Here is a 19,024-nt window from a genome sequence, read left to right on the forward strand (position 1 = left end):
TTATGGGACGCTTTGGTGGCTCAGTGGTTGAGCCTCTGCCTTTGGCTTAGGTCGTGATCCCAGGGTCTGGGATCGAGTCCCTCATCGGGCTCTCTGCAGGAAGCCTGCTTCTCCCTCTGCCTGCATTTCTGCCTCTCTGTGTGTGTGTATGTGTGTGTGTGTGTCTCTTATGAATAAAAAAATAAAATCTTTTTAAAAAATTTATTTATTTTAGAGAGAAAGAGAGCAGGGGGAGGGAGAGAAGGAGGTAGAGAATCCCAAACAGACTGCCTGCTGATTGGGGAACCTGACTCAGGGCTCCATCCTGAGATCATGACCCAAGCGGAAACTGAGTCCAGTGCTCAACCAACTTAGCTACCCACAGGCACCCCTGTTGAAGTTTCCGTGATTGCAAAATATATGCAATATGAAACTTAGCATTTAACCATTTTAAATGTACAATTCAGTAGAATTAAGTACATTCACATTGTTATGTGAAGTTTTATTTTTTTTTTTAAGATTTTTATTTATTTATTCATGAGAGAACAGAGAGAGAGAGAGAGAGAGGCAGAGACACAGGCAGAGGGAGAAGCAGGCTCCATGCAGGGAGCCCGACGTGGGACTCGATCCTGGGACTCCAGGATCACGCCCTGGGCTGAAGGCAGGCACTTTAACTGCTGAACCACCCAGGTGTCCCTGTTATGTGAAGTTTTAAATAATCTTGTACAATAATGCAAGGCAGCAAGTATCACTATTAGGGTAAGTCTGATGATAAAACCAGGAGTAGCACCATTCAGTGGTGAATTTGCTGTAGTCCAGAATCCGACCTTCAACCTTACAAGTCCAAGAACTGAGTGTTTTTAGTATAATTAGAGGTGACCTTAAGCATCTGACTCTTGATTTGGCTTAGGTCATGATCTCAAGGTAGTTAGATCAAACCCCACATCTGCTCCACCCTGGTTATGGAGCCTGCTTAAAAGATTCTCTTTCTCCCTTTTCCCCTCCCCCTCAAACAAACAAACCATGTGATTTAAAATATCAACAGGGAATACTAATTATTTATGATGGAGGTATCCCTTTCCAGTGGTAAAAGGCCTCATCCCGGATCAGGGCATGCACTTTCCCAATTTGGAGTACCTGAAAAGCCGAATCCTTTATCCAGAGGAACTTGAGCATGAAATTAAGTAGATTGCCTTGTTCAAACCATGAGGTGACTTTTCTTAGTGGGTAGAATGTGCATATTTGTCCATAATATAGACACACTGACAAAAATGTTTCTCTAGCACCTACCATCTGTGTCAACCCGTTCTCCTATAACATTATGTCTTTTTAGAAAGATTAATATAATTCCTTAGGCTAGGTAACTGCCACATTGTGTTTCCTCCTCCTTGTGTGCTTTGAATTTTTTAATTCTCATCTGGCAGACCCTATTCACTTATCTCCAAGGACATATGTTTTGGCCAGGCACTGAATGTGGAATCGAGGGACAAGAAGTGAAAGGATATATATCTCACTGTTGCCCTATATTTTGCTTCCATGATCAAGTGTCTAATTGTCATTCAGTAAAGAAATGTTTTTTAGACAAAGATTTTTAGTGATACTGCCTTTGAACCAAAAGCCAACATTTCTATGATCCTAAGTTTAAATTTCCTAATTTGGGCATGTGATTTTGGTTCCTGTGAAGGATTGAGGTTTAGTCCTAAAAAGCATAAATGCCTTTAATACAATTATTTAAAAATTAATTTGTAGTCTTAATACATATGACTTGGAATTTAAGTAATTTTACTGTGTTTTAAATACTAACAGGTTGCTCTCAAGGGAGTGGTATTTTACACTATGCTCATGGAGACAGTCAGCAAACTCACCTATTAAAGCAAGGTAAGAATGAAGCATTTGAGCATACTGTTCTTTGTACCTTTCCTATCTTAAATATACATTTTTTAAATATATAGGAAGAAGCTCCATGGGCACTGGTCTCAGCAGTGGGAAACGTCCTAGTGAGGAAGAGGACACACAGACTATCATCGGTCCTAAAGTCCAGCGACAGAGCACTAATTAGGTAAATATTTTAGAGCTCGATTTCTTGTTTTAGTGTGTAATCAACATAAATTAAGACAATTTCCAAAATGGAGCTAATCATTTTTTTCAAACTAGAGAGACTGAGGCATACATTTTTCAGTGATTATTATAAAATCATTTAATTCTTAGACAAGAGAAGTGCATCTCTGCTTTTCAAATTGTTGCACTAGATTTTATGGTCATCTTAATTGATGATCTTTAAATTTGGAAAACTTATGATATTGTGCTTAAGTGATTTCTCAGAAAAAGATATCTTTTTCACTTCCTTACTATGTGACCATGAATTTAAAACAATTAGTGACTTTTTATTTTAGTGGCATTAATATAATTCTTTTATGAACTTTTTCCCAAATCTTTGTCTCTTAAATATTTGTTTCTTTTTCCTACTGTGATACTGCTGAAATCTAAATTCTTTCCAGTTCAAGAATAGTTTAATTTTTTAAGATATTGTCCTTTTTCTTAGAGGTATAAAAAAGCCATGGTGTCTATATCCATGTGGAATATTCATGTGGAATATTATTTTATGATTTAAATTTATATGAAAAGCACCTATAGCAGTATATTTGCCAGTTTTTAAAGACTTATTTCTTCAGTTATCTTAAACTGTTTGCATTTTTAAAATTATTGCTAACTATATTTATCATGGTGAACATTGAGTTATGTATGCAGTTGTTGAATCAATATGATGTACACCTGAAACTTAATATAATATTGTATGTTAGTTATACTTCAGTAATAATATATATATATGAACAGCAATAATAAAAAGTAAGTTTAAAAAATTGCTGTTTTTTTTAGTATCAATTCTAATTAGACTGTAAATTTCTTGAAGATAAGATCAGTAAACACTCATCAAATTTTTATCATTTAATTCCTTGCAATCAAACTTTACCCAGTTTTTTTTTTCCCCCCTTAAATCACAGAAAACATTCAGGAGGAATACTGTTGCAGCTGAAATTGGTGGGGAGTTCAATACTTATTTTAGTTAAATTATTTAAAATGTTCTTCATTGATGGAAAGCAGTTACATTTTGAAATGCATTGTTTCTAATGACATTTCTGTAGTTTTAAACTTTTTAATGAATTTCGCATAGGACAAATGGTAATTTGTATATAAAGAACTTGGTAAAAAATTTGCTTAATGTAAATATAAATAGTCACAATTAGTATAGACCCATCAATATATTTTTGATAATTTTTCATGTATGGTAAAAGTTACAGTGGCAAACTGATATTCTGATATAAAAAAGTTTTGAGAGTCAATGTGGGAAAATAAGGAGGTTTTTAGATTTTCTTAAAAGACTTTGTTAAAATTTTAGGACAAAATTTTCTTGACATCATTGTTTGATCTAACTTTACACTTTGATAATAATGTTTTAGAAAATGTGTGCAATCAAAATTGGTAGTTAGAGCTTCTGTTAACACAGACAATATATGTTTTAAAGCTTCATGTATGCCTGTTTTGACCCAAATCTGTGGAAGTATCATGTGTTAAGTTCTCCCTGTCTCCCTTTGTTCATTTACAGCTAAGTGACCTTGTTATTAAAGTATATGCATATATGGAATCTTGTGTACTTGGTGGTGGTTGTTTTTTCTTTTCTTCTTTTTTGTTTTTGTTTTAGGGTAAGGGGGAGAGCGTTGTTACATGAGATGTGATTACAAACTAGAGGGTCTATAAACCACATATAATAACCATTCTGGATGAAGGAACAGCTCCCTTTTATTTAGTAGTATAGTATTTTTCAAAATTATTCCAAATAAGATTACTATCTTCCAAATGCTTTATACTTTAAAAAATACCTATCTGGAAGAAAGATTTATTTTTTTGTTTGTTTTTCTGTTTTTTTTTTTTTTTTTTTGAAGAAAGATTTAAAATCAAAGAGGTTATTTCAGGTAATGGGGCTTGTAACCATGAGTTAGTCATAACAGTTAATAATGTGGGCTCTGGAGTCCAAGGCTTGGCTCTGCCACTCATTAGCTTTGACACTTTAAAAAAAAAAAAAAAAGATTTTATTTATTTATTCATGAGAGACAGAGAGGCAGAGATGCAGGCTCCTCGCAGGGAGCCCAATGTGGGACTCCATCCCCGGACCCCGGGATGACGACCTGAGCTGAAGGCATATGCTCAACTGCTGAGCCACCCAGGCATCCCTCGCTTTGAGATCTTGGGCAAGTTATTAACTTTCTGTGCCTTTTTTTTTTCTTATCTACAATACAGGGATGAGAATAGTATCTGCTTCATACTACATATGAAATGTTCATAAGAGCACCTGGCATGTGGCAGGATAGTCCTTAGGCATTAGCTGCAGGTCTGCTCTGTGTTGTATAGCTCCTTAGATTGTGCAGTGTGTATATAGTCTGCCTTACTGTAAGCTGCAGCTGTGGTTGGCCGTTGTTATTTTCATTACTATTATTATCCCATTCCTATCTATTGTAGGCTAGTTTTTGCCTTTTGGAATTGTGGCTTTTTATTTTCCCAGTCTTTAGTTGTGATAGTTGTTCAGTGTGATAATTGTACTTGAAGATAACTTAAGAATAATTTGAGTCTAACATCCAAAAACAAAACAAAAAAAATAAAATAAAATCCAAAAACAGTAATATATATTTTTATATGATATGCATTTTAAAAAGCATCCTGAGTAATGAATTAATACTGATTGATAATATTGATTAATAAGTTTCATTACTGAGGAAAGAAAAAATATGCCTCTCTTTCACCACTGTTAATAAAGAGTGATATTTTAATTGTTTTTCATGATGGCTTGTATTTAACAAACTACTCTTTGGACTTGATTGTACTGTACAGCATTGAGAAATTCATAGACCTGGGATTTGCCATCATCCAAGGGAATAAAAGATTCAGTGTCGTTTTTTGTTTTGTTTTTTGTTTTGTTTTGTTTTGTTCTTTTTAAGTAGGCTCCACAACACTGGGCTTGAACTCATAAGCCTGAGATCAGGACCTGAGCAGAGATCAAGAGTCAGATGCTTAACAGACTGAGCCACCCAGGTACCCCCCTAAAAGATTCAGTTTTATTTTTTATTTTTTTTTTAAATTTTTTTTATTTATGATAGTCACAGAGAGAGAGAGAGAGAGGCAGAGACACAGGCAGAGGGAGAAGCAGGCTCCATGCACCGGGAGCCCAACGTGGGATTCGATCCCGGGTCTCCAGGATCGCGCCCTGGGCCAAAGGCAAGCGCCAAACCGCTGCGCCACCCAGGGATCCCAAGATTCAGGTTTAATATGAATAAATATTTAAGTAAAAGAACATTGTTTCAGCATTGACACTTATATTTTACTTTTAAATGTAAGGGGATTTTGTTTTTTAGGGGGTTTTGGAAAGCTTTTTCAGTTTGTTTAAATTGTAACTAAAAAGAATCACTGAAAGGGAAAGACAGGTATCAGTGTATTCCAGTAGAGCAAGTGTTTGAATAGTGTTTTCCCCTAAGCAAGAAAGGTTAGTGTTCTGAAAACCCTGCTAGTGGTTGAGGGATTTAAGAACTTTTATTCGTTCAGGAAATATATCTTGAAATCTTGTTAACAAAACCTGTTCTGTTCTGGCAACTTGGAAAAATTGAGTTGAGGAAAATGAACTTTTGAAAGAACCTTTGCAAAGTTTTTATGTTTTTACATTCAGTTGAAATAAATTCATAAACCTGGGATATAAAAGACTAATAATAGTATATTTTTAATGCACCTCTTAAGTACTAGACACTTCAGGATCTGCCCACAATTTGAAACATGTTTATAATATTCTTATAGGTAATATCCATAATATTGGCTACTTTCTTCCATTTCTTCATTCAAGTGGGCTTTTTTTTCCCTGATTGCATGTGTCATAGAAATTCACTGAATACTTGGAATGGAAAAAATTTTAGGTAGCATTTATTTAATACAGTTGACATTGCTGACTTGGTAAATTTCAATTTGATCACAATGCACAGGGTCATATGTATTGCCATTTCTTAACACAATTATGTGGAGCCCTGGTACAAGCTAACTGCCAGCGCCTAGTGTGCATGTTTGCTCCCGTCTTCCTGGTCAGCGATTGCAGCATGTACTTCTAAGGTGCTTGAGTTTACACTCCTTAATTTCCTTCTCTTCTCTGTATCCTACTCTAATTCCCTTTTACTAAATGCAGTGAAACATTTTGGTTTATCTGGACCCCAGATCCTTGTACTGCAGGAAAAAAATGTTCAATAAAGCCACGAATTAATAGGATTTTTATATAAGGATAACTCAGAAGGAGAAGGATTACTGGACCACTCCCTGATCTCACATACATTAGCTACTCATTTAATTCTAGAATGTCCTGGAGATCAAAATTGATCTTGAGATAAGGAGCTAGAATTCTTGCTGCTACTTTGTGTAATTAAAGTACAAATGTCAGTCCCTCTCAAAAAGCCTACTGAGCACAAACTATATTAAGGCTAGACTCCAGTTAGCAATTACTGGGTTCCTATAATGTGTCACATACTGTTCATAGGAAAATAAATTCATAAGTATCCACAGGGAGTTCACAAAATGAGAGGGCAGTCTGGAAGACTTATAGTGGTGTATGTTCAGGCCACGTTAGAGTTGTGCACAGTGTGCTGTGAAACATGAAGGGAGAGATCTCCAGTCTAGGAAAAATCAAGTTTTCTCACTCCAACTCTACACAGGAGTATAGGACAACTAGGCAGGGTGGGGGCACCCTGTCTTTGGAAACGAAATTGACCTTGTTGGGATTAATGTTATGGGTTGTGAATGTCTTTGTCCTCCACTGTTCTACGTGTAAACTTCATCAGGACAGGGAATGTACTTTATTATTATTATTACCCTCTTGTCTTGTCTTCTCATAGCTGTTTCACATGCTTGGAACTTAATAGGCATACCATAAAGATTTGTTGATTGATAGATAAATGTGAAAATAAATGGGATAGACATTGAGACTGGCTTTAAGGAGAGATTAGTTTATGAGGTTAACATCACAGGTAATAATTATAATGTAAACCACTGGGCAGTTCATCAGAAAAGGCAAGTTTAGGTCAAAGTGGCAGGCTTTTTTTCTTTTTCTTTTCTTTTCTTTTCTTCTTTCTTTTCTTTTCTTTTTTCTTTTTTTTTTTTTTTTGAGGGAGGCTTTTAAAGACGAGTTAGACACAGTCGCTCACTACTGGGGGCGGGTGGGAGAGGTAGCAGGAAGACTAGATATGTTCCAAAGAGGGGTTTTTTTTGGTTTGTTTTTTGATCTACATTTCTTTTGTAAATTAGTTCTTTACCTATCAAATTATTTTTGGAACTCTGAATGGCTATAACTTAGAGGTACAGCGGTTTCTGAGTTAACTTTTACGTTTCTTCTTATGGGCTGGTGACATTCCCCAAGGTACCGCACTCCCGGGTTTCTAATTGCTGGCAGGGAAAGGGTGTGAAAATGCCAGGCGCAATAACTGCTGGCACCTGGCTGTGTTCCCAAGAAGGCGGATTCCCACGCCGGCCGTCCCACGCCGGCCGGCCCCCGCCGCGCAGCCCCGCCCCCGCCGCGCAGCCCCGCCCCCGCCGCGCAGGCACGCCTTGCGTGAGGGTCACGTAGCCTGTGTCCCGCACCTTGATTGGCTGTGTTGGGACTGCGATTACGTCCTCGGGCTCCGATTGGCTGCGGGTAGAGGAGCTGGTGGCCGGGACGGCGGTGCCGAGGGGAGTTCGCGGCGTTCTCGGGACCCTAGTCTCGGGACCCTGCCCCCTGTTCCCAGGCCTCGGGAAGACTGCAGGCTACGGGAAGTCTCTGCGGGGGGAGGGAGGAAGGACGGAGGGACCCGGGACTCACTGCGTCTTGCATGGAGTGGACAGGTGAGTCGCACACCTTTCTCCGCCCCCGGGTGTGAGCCTTAGCCACGCCCCGGCTGGCAGGCGTGGGTCGGGGGCCGCGCACCGCGGAACCGGACGCCACCCCCCTCGTCCCCCCCCCCCCCCCCGCCCCCCGCCAGCCGCTCAGCGCGCTCGGGCTGCTTGGCGGTGGATGCCCAGGCGCCGCAAGTCAGAAGCTCCTCTGGAAAAGCGCAGGCCCCACACGATGGATGTGTGGCTTTCGCTCATTCCCGGAGATTCTCTTCCTTCGGTTCTCATTTTTACTTCCTAACAAATATTGGGGTTAATTTGGAACTGTCAGCAGATCATACAGGTTATAAGAGTAGAACTTAATTATTACTGATGTTGTGGAGCGAACTGTATTAAGTATGAAAATTGCACACATTCCAGAATTGAACTTAAATCCTCAAGAATGCTTAAGAAACATGAAGTATCTGGGGATAGACCATGTTATGAGTTAACATTTGCTAAGAGCATTACTGTGTAGGGCACAGGCTAAGAGCTGTACTCTGGAGCCAAGTTGTTGGGTTTGAATCCAAGGTCTGCCCTTTATTAGCTGAGCAGCCTTGGGAAGGTTACTTTACTCTGTTTCCTCATCTTTAAAATGGGCTGTGGTGGTTTAATAAAATTTCCAAATGCTCTGTAAGTGGTTTATGGTATTAACATAGTCTTCACAGTCACTCAGGATATAGTGAGATATAGTGTCCCCATTTTCTGACACTGAGGCACAGAGAGGTGATGTGACTTTTTCCCCAAGTCCCAACACAACCAATGACCAGGAATTAAGCTCTGGCAGACCACAGTTTAACATACCATATTAGATTGCCTCATGGAGTGGGTTTGTGCATTCAGTCTCAGTTGTCAAATAACTGATTTTGTTCCTCTGTGGGCCAAGTTCTTTGCTGGGAACAAGATAGAGACAAACAGCACTCAGACCCTGTCCTCCCAGTGCTTGCAATCTAGTGCAGGTTGTTTATAGCTGGGCTGCAGGGTGCCCATGAATCCTGGTAAAATCTTTTGCAAGACGGGAGTATAGGTCTTCCCTCCGCCCCTTTTTGGGAAGAGTCTGGCTCTTACCAGGTTCTCTAATGGGTCTGTGATCCAAAGATATGAAGAAACATTTTGGCAGAAGACCTGACAAATGTAATGTAATGACTGACAACACATGAGCTTTTTAAGCATGAGCTTAAAAAAAAGGAAAACCACTGGTTGAATGGATGAAGAACTTTACAGGAGTTTCACTGCTACAGTAGGGTCAAGAGGGTGCTGTGTGAGGGCACACATGAGGTCCTCCTGTCCAGGAATGCCCCCTAGAGTCAGCAATGCCAATGAAGTGAAGGGTAGAGAAGCAATTCATTGGAACATGGCCCTCATGGAGGGTGAGAGAAAAACACATGAACAGCTGCAGCTATGACAGTGGCACAAGGAGAGGTCTGTGGTGCCATCAAAGCCTATAATGGGGACTGGAGGCTTCATCCATTTATGATGGAAGTTTCCCTGAGAAAGTGACACTCAGACCTAGGAGTTAGGCAGGGGCACTTTGGGCATGGGCAAAGCCTTCAAAGCCCCAGTGATAGGAACCGGTACAGTACCAGGGACTGGAAAGAACTGGGTGGCTGTGGGGTTGGGGATGAGGCGGGCGAGCACAGATTTGGATGGTAACAGAACCCAGACAGAAAGGCAGTTTAGACCATGGTGTAAAGGCATTTTTATTTTGTTTTATGTCTTTATCCTAAAGTGCCATTGAAAAGTTTATTGCAGGGAGGTGACAAGATCACATTTTGAGAAGAAGTTGGAGAGAAGCCCAAGTGATTAACTGAAGCCCTGGATGAGGACAGGATCTCTGAGGAGAAACTGGAAGGTAAGAAGAAGAGAAGGTCTAGAATCAAGCCTTGAAGATGAGCCTGCAGAGGAGAGAGATAAAGGGAAGTCCGAGTGTAGCAAGGAGGGGGAGGAAAGCTGAGAGAGGGGAAGTCCTGGAAATCAGGTGAGAGTATTTCATGGAGAAAGTAGTCAACCCTGCTGAAAGCTGCAGAGGTCAAAAGAGGAACCAACAGGACTCATCGGCTCTAATCGCATGGAAGGTTTTTACTGCGATCTATATAATAGGAGGAGAGGAAGTGGAAAGAAAGATATGCAAGAATTAAGTGAGGGTAAGAGAAAATAGGATTTTAGCTGGAGTGGAAGGTGTTTAGTGGAAGTGGAGTGAGAAGAGCCATTGAGCTGAAGGAGTGAGTCTGTGAGAAAGAAGGGCTCTGGAGATTTCAGGGCAGAGAGGTTGGGATCAGCACAGCGGCAGGGATTACCCTGCATACTGAAAGGTATAGCTATAGGAAAGGGCGGAGTAAGCTGGAGGTCCGAGCTGAGGAGATTTGACATCGTTGGTTGGGGATGTGCAAGAGTGCGTTGACCCAGAGGTGGTTTTACAAGGTGTGGCAGAGGTAGCCAAGTGTGCGGCAAAGAAATTAGCCTCGGGGCTCATTCAGGGACTTGTAGGATTGGGGGGCGGGGAACGGGAGGGCAGAGGCAGGTGGAATCCCAGGCTACACCTAATGTAGGGTTAAGGAGGCCTCACAGATGGTGAAGAAAGGAAAGATTGTTCAAAAACAGTGCTTAGAGACAAACTAACCTTTTGATAATCTGTTTAGACTTTCAGCTCACACCAGAAATGTCAAGTGAATTAAAGGAGCTCACTTTTTAAAATCAAAAATATAGAAGGACATATGGGTGAATTTTTATCTGATCACATACATATAAGCAGTAGGAATCATCAAGGAAAGGAAAACTTCCGTGACCCTTGACCACTAAAAATTAACCACTCTGTTCTGACACGTGCTCTACTGTGTATGAACCTTGAAGATGTTATGCCAAGTGCAAAACATAAGCCAAATGCAACAGGACAAATACTGTTTGATACCATTTATGTGAAGTACCAGGAATAGGCAAATTCCTAGAGACAGAAAGTAGAAAAGAAATTACCAGGGGCTGAGAGGAGGAAGGATTGGGGAGTAATTGTTTAATGTGAAAGGAGTTTGTGTTTGGAGTAATGAAAAAGTTCTGGAAATAGTGGTAGAGGTTGTACAACATTATGAATTTACTTACTACCACTGGATTTTATACTTAAAAATGGTTACAGTGGTAAAGTTTATACCTTACCACAATAAAAAATGTAAGCACTTTGATAATTCTGGAATATACCATAAAAAACTGAAAGTGAACTAGAGAGATGATTGTGTTTTTTTTTTTTTTAATATATGAAGAGTTTGTATAAGTTTTTTAAAAAGCAAAAAGATTGCAATTTAGAAAGGCAGGAATAGTTCATTCACAAAAGGAATTAAAGATGGGCAAAATAATGCATTAAGCTCAGCCTCATTAATAGAAGAAAATGAAGTTAAATTAGTATTGTGTTCATTTTTCAGACATTAAAATTAAAAATGATGAATCAGGGGACACCTAGGTGGCTTAGCAGTTGAGCCTTCGGCTTAGGGTGTGATCCTACAGTCTAGGGATCGAGTCCCACATTGGGCTCCCTGCATGGAGCCTGCTTCTCCCTCTGCCCATGTCTCTGCCTCTCTCTCTCTCTCTGTCTCTCCTGAATAAATAAATAAAATCTTTAAAAAAATTAAAAAAAAAACTGATGAATCAGTCATACTGCTTGGTCAACTGAGTTATTCTTCTGGATAGTAAGTTAACAACCTAGCTTTTCAAATGTTCTCACATCTCCTCTTCAGTAATTCTACTCCTAGGAATTCATCCTAAAAGAAAAAATGATGAAATGTGGACAGATAACAGTCACCATATAACAGGTATTACAAATAGCTCAAATACTCAGTGTTAGGGGATGAATTACAGAATTACAATATATCTATCCCATATATCGTGTACTCATTTTAAATGTTTATGGAGTGTTTTTGATGCCAAGGTTACTTAGAGTGGATAAAATAAAAGAAGAAATAACTTGTATATATAACGTGTGTTAATTATAGAGGAGTCACAACATTTGTGTTCTTCACTTTTGCAGTCAGCTGTTTGCTCATCAGAGAGAGAGTGAGAAGGAGCAAGATGGCTTTAATTGTGAGACAACTCACTGAGCACATAATAGTTCACCCTGAAGTAAGCAGGAAATGTGAGACGGCCTGCTTTACCCTCAGACTCATTGGGCAGGAACGTCTTGGTGTGGTCAGCATGGTGCTAATGTTTAATCTGTCATTTTGTATAGTACAACCCCCTCACTAAACCAAATATTTCATCTGGTGCTTGGCCAAACACCAGAATTTTCTAGTGCAGGAGGAACCCCTTGCTATACTGGACTTACAAGAAGACATGTCTGTATTTAGTATGGTTTCTGGTTAAGATATTTTTGAGAAAAATTCTGAGTCTTCACAAGTTCAAATTGAAGGATGAGCTTAGACCCTAATTCTCATATACAAGGTAGCTTTGCTTTATATATTTAAAAATCATAACAAAGGGGACAAGAATCAGAAAACAACAGACGTGTGTCAATTATGAACAGTTGTGAAGGACTTTCCCACACCTTAGTCTTTTGGAAAATTCCCTTTGGTGAGAACATCTTGCTTTTATAAGCAATTACTTGGGACAACTAAAGCATTTAAAATGGTTTTCATGGGCAGCCTGGGTGGCTCAGCGGTATACTGCCACCTTCAGCCCAGGGCGTGATCCTGGAGACCCGGGATCGAGTCCCACGTCGGGCTCCCTGCGTGGAGCCTGCTTCTCCCTCTGCCTGTGTCTCTGCCTCTCTCTCTGTGTGTCTCTCATGAATAAATAAAATCTTAAAAATCAGTTTTCACAATTTTCACTTATTCTTTGTAGATAATGCACTTCTGTCTAAAATACAATTTAAAGTCCTATTACTATAAGAATTTTAGCTCCAGGTGTTTGCTAGTAATGGCTACTACTTATTGAGTGCTTACTATGTACCAGGCTCTGTGCAAAAGTACTGGACTCATAGTATCTCTGTATACTGTAAAAGTTTATGTACTTTGTTTCCCTTTTACAGTTGGTACTATTAGTAGTTGTACTTATTGAACATTTACTGTGAGGCACTGTTCTAATCACTACTTGTTTACTTACTTAATCTGAGGCTAAGTAACTGTCCCAACAAGATGACCCCATAAATTAGAACTAGGACTGAGCTCGGACATTGTGGCCACAGAGCCAGTGCTTCTTCCAGCATTGGTACAGATGTGAGGCCCAAGACTGGGTGGGACTCCAGATTAGATCTGCTTGTACCCATCCTTACTATGTAGTATATCTCCTGCTTCCTGTTAAAATCCATGATCCTCTTAGAAATTTTTTTTTCTCTTAGAAATTTTTAAATAGCTTAATATTTACGTTTTGGTTGTTTGGAGTCATCTAAAGGAAACTGGTAATAGGAATTATATGAAAAATACTCTGGCTGAACCATGAGAAGTAAAACAAACTATGCTTATAATTATTTGGGACACCAGGGCACTCACAATGAGCTATTATCACAAATGGTAAACCAAACTGAGAACCTTGTTGCTTGTTATTTTTCCTTAGAGAATAGTGATTTATTTGCCTTAGTTAGGACAGGCTTGAAAGTGAAAAGTCCTTGGCATGTATGGCAATGGCATTATTAAGGGTAGGGGTTGGATTGTGGCTTTTTTCAACTTTCCTTCAAACCTAGAAATAGGAAAGGAAGGTTATTAACTAGCTAAGTAAGTAGTTCATGCTTTTGTGGCAGGGATGTGACACTTAACCCTCTAAGGTACTGAAAGTTAAGATGTGCCTTGGGTGGCTGAGTCGGTTAAGAGTCTGCCTTCAGCTCAGGTCATGATCTCAGGGTCCTGGGTTGGAGCCTGCGTTTGGTGGGAAGGTGTCCCTGCTTAGCGGAGTGTCTGCTTCTTCCTCTTTCTCTGCCATTCCTCCCCTCCCTGCCTTGTACATGTTCTCTCTCAAATAAATAAAATCTTAAAAAAAAAGTTAAGACAACAAACTAGACGTGTTTACATTACGCTGATAAGGAAATCGTGCCAAAGTCCATAATGCATTAAGCACAGTATAGCCATCTCTAGGGACCTAAGGCTGTCAAGTGGGGACAGCTGGTTAGACTGCTGTAAAGAAGTACGGTCCCTATTCCACTTAATTTGATTGCCCGTTGCTCCTCTGGGGCAGTTACATAGCATTCCTCACTTTATCTGGCTAGGACTTTAATTTTGGATTTATAAAAAGGATTTTCACATAATTGTCATAAAATAAGTTTATACTTTATATATTTAAAGTTTATACTTTTATCATTATTATTACTATTATTAAAATGTTAATTTTAAATAAATTGACTGGGTATTAATCATTCAGCAGAAATATTTACTCTAAAATATAAAATTAGAGATGACTCCCCAATAAGTATTTGCTCTAGCTAAATGTTAGGAAAAAAGAAAACCCTGTGTGTGTGTGTATATGTGTGTGAAAAGTAAAATATGTCTCCTAAAGAAAAACAACAGTGTAGGAAAGGGAATTTGTGTCAGAATAGCATTTGAGGTCTTTGAATCCTTGAACTCTATGGACTTGCTACTGAGCTATAAAATGGAAATTATTCACAAGGTTGTGGCAAAGCTCAACATAGACAATGTGTTTGTAACAAATGTCTTATGTTGTGAAGAGGTGTATTAGTTACTTTATAAATTACTTAAGAGGATATATATAATATTTCACAGAAAGTTTGAGGCTAGCTTTGGCAAAATTCAGTTTTCCTAAGTTAAATCTGTGTTATTTCTGTGCTTATTGCTTAGAGCCCAAATACGTGGTTGCATTCTGACAGTCAGAACCCCTTATATTAAAATCTGTGTTTTCTTTGTTACAGGTGTGATGAGTACATTCTGAGTCCCAGGATAGTGGGAAGCCACCAATGGAGTGCAAGCATGCTGTGGAAATTGCTGATAAGATCCCAGCTGTGCAGGCTGTGTTCCTTCAGAAAGATGCTGTCGGCTTCAAAATACAGACCCTCTTTAGCGTCCTTCACCTATACAACTGATCATCAGTCAAACAAAGAAAATAAAAGAACTGTGGAAAAACTCTATAAATTTTCAGTTGACATCAGGAAAATTCGCAGATTAAAAGGATGGGTCCTTTTTGAAGATGAAACCTATGTTGAAGAAGTTGCAAGTGTTTTACAACAACTAGGTGCCGATGAAGCTACTGTTGCCAGTATTTTGGAACGCTGCCCAGAAGCAATTGTCTGCAGTCCAACCACTGTTAACACTCAGAGAGAACTCTGGCAGTTGGTCTGCAAAAACGAGCAAGAGTTAGTTAAGTTAATAGAACAGTTTCCAGAATCTTTCTTTACTATTAAAGACCAGGAAACCCAGAAGCTGAACATTCAGTTCTTTCAAGAGTTGGGACTCAAAAATGTGGTCATTGGCAGATTTTTGACAACTGCATCTAATATTTTTCATAACCCTATTGAGAAAAATAGGCAAATGATAAGTATTCTCCAAGAGAGTTACCTAAATTTGGGTGGCTCTGAGGCCAACATGAAAGTTTGGTTACTGAAATTATTAAGCCAGAATCCATTTATATTGCTAAATTCTTCTGCAGCTATAAAGAAAACACTAGAATTTCTCCAGGAGCAAGGTTTCACAAACTTTGAAATTCTCCAGCTTTTATCCAAACTCAAAGGATTTCTTTTTCAACTTTGCCCAGGAAATATACAGAATAGCATTTCCTTCTCTAAAAATGCTTTTAAATGCACAGATCATGACCTGAAGCAATTAGTTTTGAAATGTCCTGCCATTTTATATTACTCTGTTCCAGTTTTGGAAGAGAGAATTCAGGGATTACTGAAAGAAGGGATTTCCATAGCTCAGATAAAAGAAACTCCCATGGTTCTTGAATTAACACCACAGATAGTGCAGTACAGGATAAGGAAACTGAATTCCCTAGGCTACAGAATAAAAGATGGACATCTAGCAAATTTAAGTGGAACAAAAAAAGAGTTTGAGGCTAACTTTGGCAAAATTCAGGCCAAAAAAGGAAGGCCATTATTTAACCCTGTGGCACCATTAAATATTGAAGAGTAACTTGGGGACTGCTGCTGCTTTATAGTATCGCAGAGTGAAGCTGAGTAGCAAAGACTTAAGTGATTCAGGCAGTTTATAGGCACTACTACTTTTAAGAAACTACTAACCTTTTGAGTTGTGTCTAATTCCAAAGTAGACAATCTGACTCCTTTGCTATATTTTAAACTATAAACTGCATTTATTTTAAATAAATTTGGTAAATAAAGTTGGTAATTTTTATTTTGAGCTATTTTTAAAAACTCCTGTACTAGTAAGTGGCACATCAGAATGATAACTTTATCAGAGAATCCTTTCTAAGAAATTGCCAGATGCACTCCCTTAATGCAGAGTATGGATACATTTTTATTTGTGTAGCACATTTCGTCTGGGATATAGATCCAGTCTTCTTCCTCACCACCAGCTCTGAAACATCACTGTACTGTGGTCTGAATCCTGTATGTCTTAGTGTTAAGTGAAATTAGCAAACTTCTAATATTTTTTTTCAAGAAAGCTGATTTTATCTCTTGGTTGTGATAAAGGTGTGCCTTTGAGAACCAAGTATTTCTCATCCAAAAAAGAACAGAGCTTATACTTGTGTGGTTTGTTTAAAACTGAACATCTCCTCTCGTAGAACTCCTTTATGTGCACTGATTACTTTCCCCATTTTATAGATGAGGAAACAAGCTTAGAGAGGCCTGCCAAGTGATAGAGCCCAGATTTATTGTGACTGACTTATGTTCAAACCTGTGAATAGAAAAAGGATTGCTTAAGAGTTGGCATTAATTAAGAAAAGTTATACCCTGGGGTGCCTGGGCGGCTCAGGAGGTTAACCTCAACTCTTGGATTCAGGTCGGCTCCTGATCTCATGGCTCTGTGCTCAGCGGGAGTCTGCTTGGATATTCCCTCCCTCTGCCCCTTCCTCCTCTCTTGCTTGCTTTCTCTCAAGTAAATGAATCTTTAAAAAAAAAAAAAAAAGCCACACCCTTATATGACATGCCAAAGGAGTATCAGCTACAAACTTAGGGATTTTTATGCAAAATTCCTTAAATATGAAATGATCTAACTTACATACATTTGAAGTAAGCAGCTTTTTAGAAAACTGAAAATCCAGGTCTGGCTCTGAAAGGGAAAGTGTGTGATGGTACCGATTTTAGTAGCGTTCCAAGTTTCTGTTTCTAAATCTTGTTCCAAGATAAACATTACCCAGATAAAGACTGGCTCACTTCCAGCTGTGCAGTTTGAACTTTGTAACCAATATACAGTTGACCTTAACACTCCAGTATCTGTGTCCTGTGTGTGCATGGTCTTACATAATGAAAGGCCTTTATTCATTAAGCAAATGCAAGTAATCCTCACTATCCACATCTGTTAGGATCCTTTTTTTTTTTTTTTGGTTAGGTTCCTTAGGGTAGTGAAAGATACTCCTGTGCAGCAACTACTAAGTGCCTGGCATATTGTGCTTCAGAACCCTCAGGGTTGAATGCCACCATTTACTGTTCTACAGATGAGGAGACACAGGCACAAAAAGGGTCACTTACCTACCCAAAGTTAAACAGGAATGTTTGTTCAAGAAAAAGAATGGCAGCCAGTAATAGTTGGGTCAGGAAGGAGTGTCAGGGAGAGTGGCACAGGTTAAGAGTGTCACCTGTCCATCTGAGGAACAGCGTCTCATTCTAAGTGTGATGGGAAACCCTTGGAAAATTTCTTTTGGTTGCTGTCCTGACATAATTATCAGTGGTGCACTTTATCTTCCACTCTCAGTCTCCTAGTTTGGAATAGATTATACATTTAAATGGTTACCTTAGTTCTATTTTGAGATGCCTGCTAGATAACTGAGCAGACATGTCAAACAGGCAAATGGCCAAGTCTGGAACTGTGAGAAGTCAGGGCGAGAGAGAGAGATTCAGGGATCATCTGTGTATCTATGATATTTAAAGCTGCAATTCTAAATGGGGTGGCCCAGAAATAGATTATAGATTTGTAGTAGTGGCTGGCCATGCCGGGGAAGAGTTGATCAAAAGAGGAGGTCTGCCAAGAAAAGAGGGCATGGTCAATAATATTGAATGCCACAGAGTGGTCAACTAAGATACAGATAAGTGACCAATGGATTTGGCAACAAGGAAATCACTGGGCGGGGCGCTGCCTGGGTGGCTCAGCGGTTGAGCATCTGCCTTCGGCTCAGGGCGTGACCCCAGGGTTCTGGGATCGAGTCCCACCTCGGGCTTCCTGCAAAGAGCCTGCCTCTCTGTGCCTCTCATGAATAAATACATCTTAAAAAAAAAGGGGGGGGGATATCATTGGTTGGCCCTATCAGGAGTGGTGCAATGAGAATGTAAGAAGACAACTGGAGCGGACTGCAAGGACAGGAGATGGGTAAGAGGCAGGGACTATATAAAGTTTTTCAAGAACTGCAAAGGGAAGCCAGAAAATGAAGGTTTTAAGATTAGGCATAATTTTTCTTTAAAGAAAGCAAATACCAGAAAGTGCTTCTATACTGATAGGTATGACTCAGGAGAGCGATGGAAGAGATGGAAAAACTGCAGGATTAATATCCTGCAGGGAGTGAAAGTGAACGGATGTTGGGTCAGAGCACTGGTCCACAGAACACAGGAACGGATGCAGGCAGGTTGATGGAGTAAGTGGCATGAGAGGACAGTTACTGCTAGGTTGCCTCTTTTTACACAGGGCAGTAGAATGGGGGGGGGGGTTACTGCAGGAGGGTTGGGAAGGAAGGTACGGGGTGGTGGTTCTGAGTAAGAAAACAAATACACATGAGGGTATATGAGAAAGTTCGGCAGAGTTGAGTGGCCATTAATTTGAAAAAAGCTTAGTATACATCAGCAAAATTGAGGTGCTCAGGTGAAGGTATGGAAAACCAGAGGCAGTTTCAGTTATAGAGATACATTTGTAGCTTACTCTGACTTAACAAGATTAAATTTTTAGAAAATACACATTCATGGCCAAACATGCAGTATCCAGATTTTATTTTCCCTTAGACCGAATCCTATTCCATAGTTTTTAGTCCTTGAACCTTTCTGCCTTTTTCCATAATTTCCATAATTGCATTCTTATTCAGGTCTTTCTTC

At 39.4% G+C, this 19,024-nt stretch overlaps 2 protein-coding genes across 9 annotated transcripts in view; both read left to right on the forward strand.

Moving 5' to 3' along the window:
* The window catches only part of CRY1 (cryptochrome circadian regulator 1), a 98,804-nt gene extending 93,812 nt beyond the window's left edge, over positions 1-4,992 (forward strand). Inside the window, exons 11-13 of one of the 2 annotated variants that reach the window (XM_041757410.1) lie at positions 1,786-1,857; positions 1,932-2,038; positions 4,974-4,992. In XM_041757410.1, the coding sequence (XP_041613344.1) occupies positions 1,786-1,857; positions 1,932-2,038 (179 nt within the window). In that variant the 3' untranslated portion in view covers positions 4,974-4,992. Of the gene's footprint in view, positions 1-1,785; positions 1,858-1,931; positions 2,039-2,981; positions 3,623-4,973 lie in introns of those variants that run through there. The other variant, XM_041757409.1, reaches the window with a different exon arrangement.
* A 2,685-nt stretch (positions 4,993-7,677) lies between these two features.
* MTERF2 (mitochondrial transcription termination factor 2) lies at positions 7,678-16,164 on the forward strand. 7 transcript variants are annotated; one of them, XM_041755274.1, is made up of 4 exons: positions 7,678-7,881; positions 9,638-9,760; positions 11,921-12,012; positions 14,744-16,164. In XM_041755274.1, exon 4 carries the CDS (start codon positions 14,802-14,804, stop codon positions 15,957-15,959), a length of 1,158 nt encoding a protein of 385 aa, XP_041611208.1. In that variant the 5' UTR covers positions 7,678-7,881; positions 9,638-9,760; positions 11,921-12,012; positions 14,744-14,801; the 3' UTR covers positions 15,960-16,164. The 7 variants fall into 7 exon arrangements, with proteins under 7 accessions (XP_041611208.1, XP_041611211.1, XP_041611210.1 ...); XM_041755277.1 differs by having other exon boundaries at positions 9,651-9,760; XM_041755276.1 differs by having other exon boundaries at positions 9,661-9,760.
* Positions 16,165-19,024: the final 2,860 nt, after the last annotated feature.

This window comes from Vulpes lagopus, chromosome 5 (assembly GCF_018345385.1).
Source record: "Vulpes lagopus strain Blue_001 chromosome 5, ASM1834538v1, whole genome shotgun sequence".
In the NCBI taxonomy this organism is placed as follows: domain Eukaryota; kingdom Metazoa; phylum Chordata; class Mammalia; order Carnivora; family Canidae; genus Vulpes; species Vulpes lagopus.

Bases quoted from the DNA above. Each gene is read 5' to 3' on its own strand.
- MTERF2 (XM_041755274.1), top strand. From the start codon at position 14,802: ATGCTGTGGAAATTGCTGATAAGATCCCAGCTGTGCAGGCTGTGTTCC.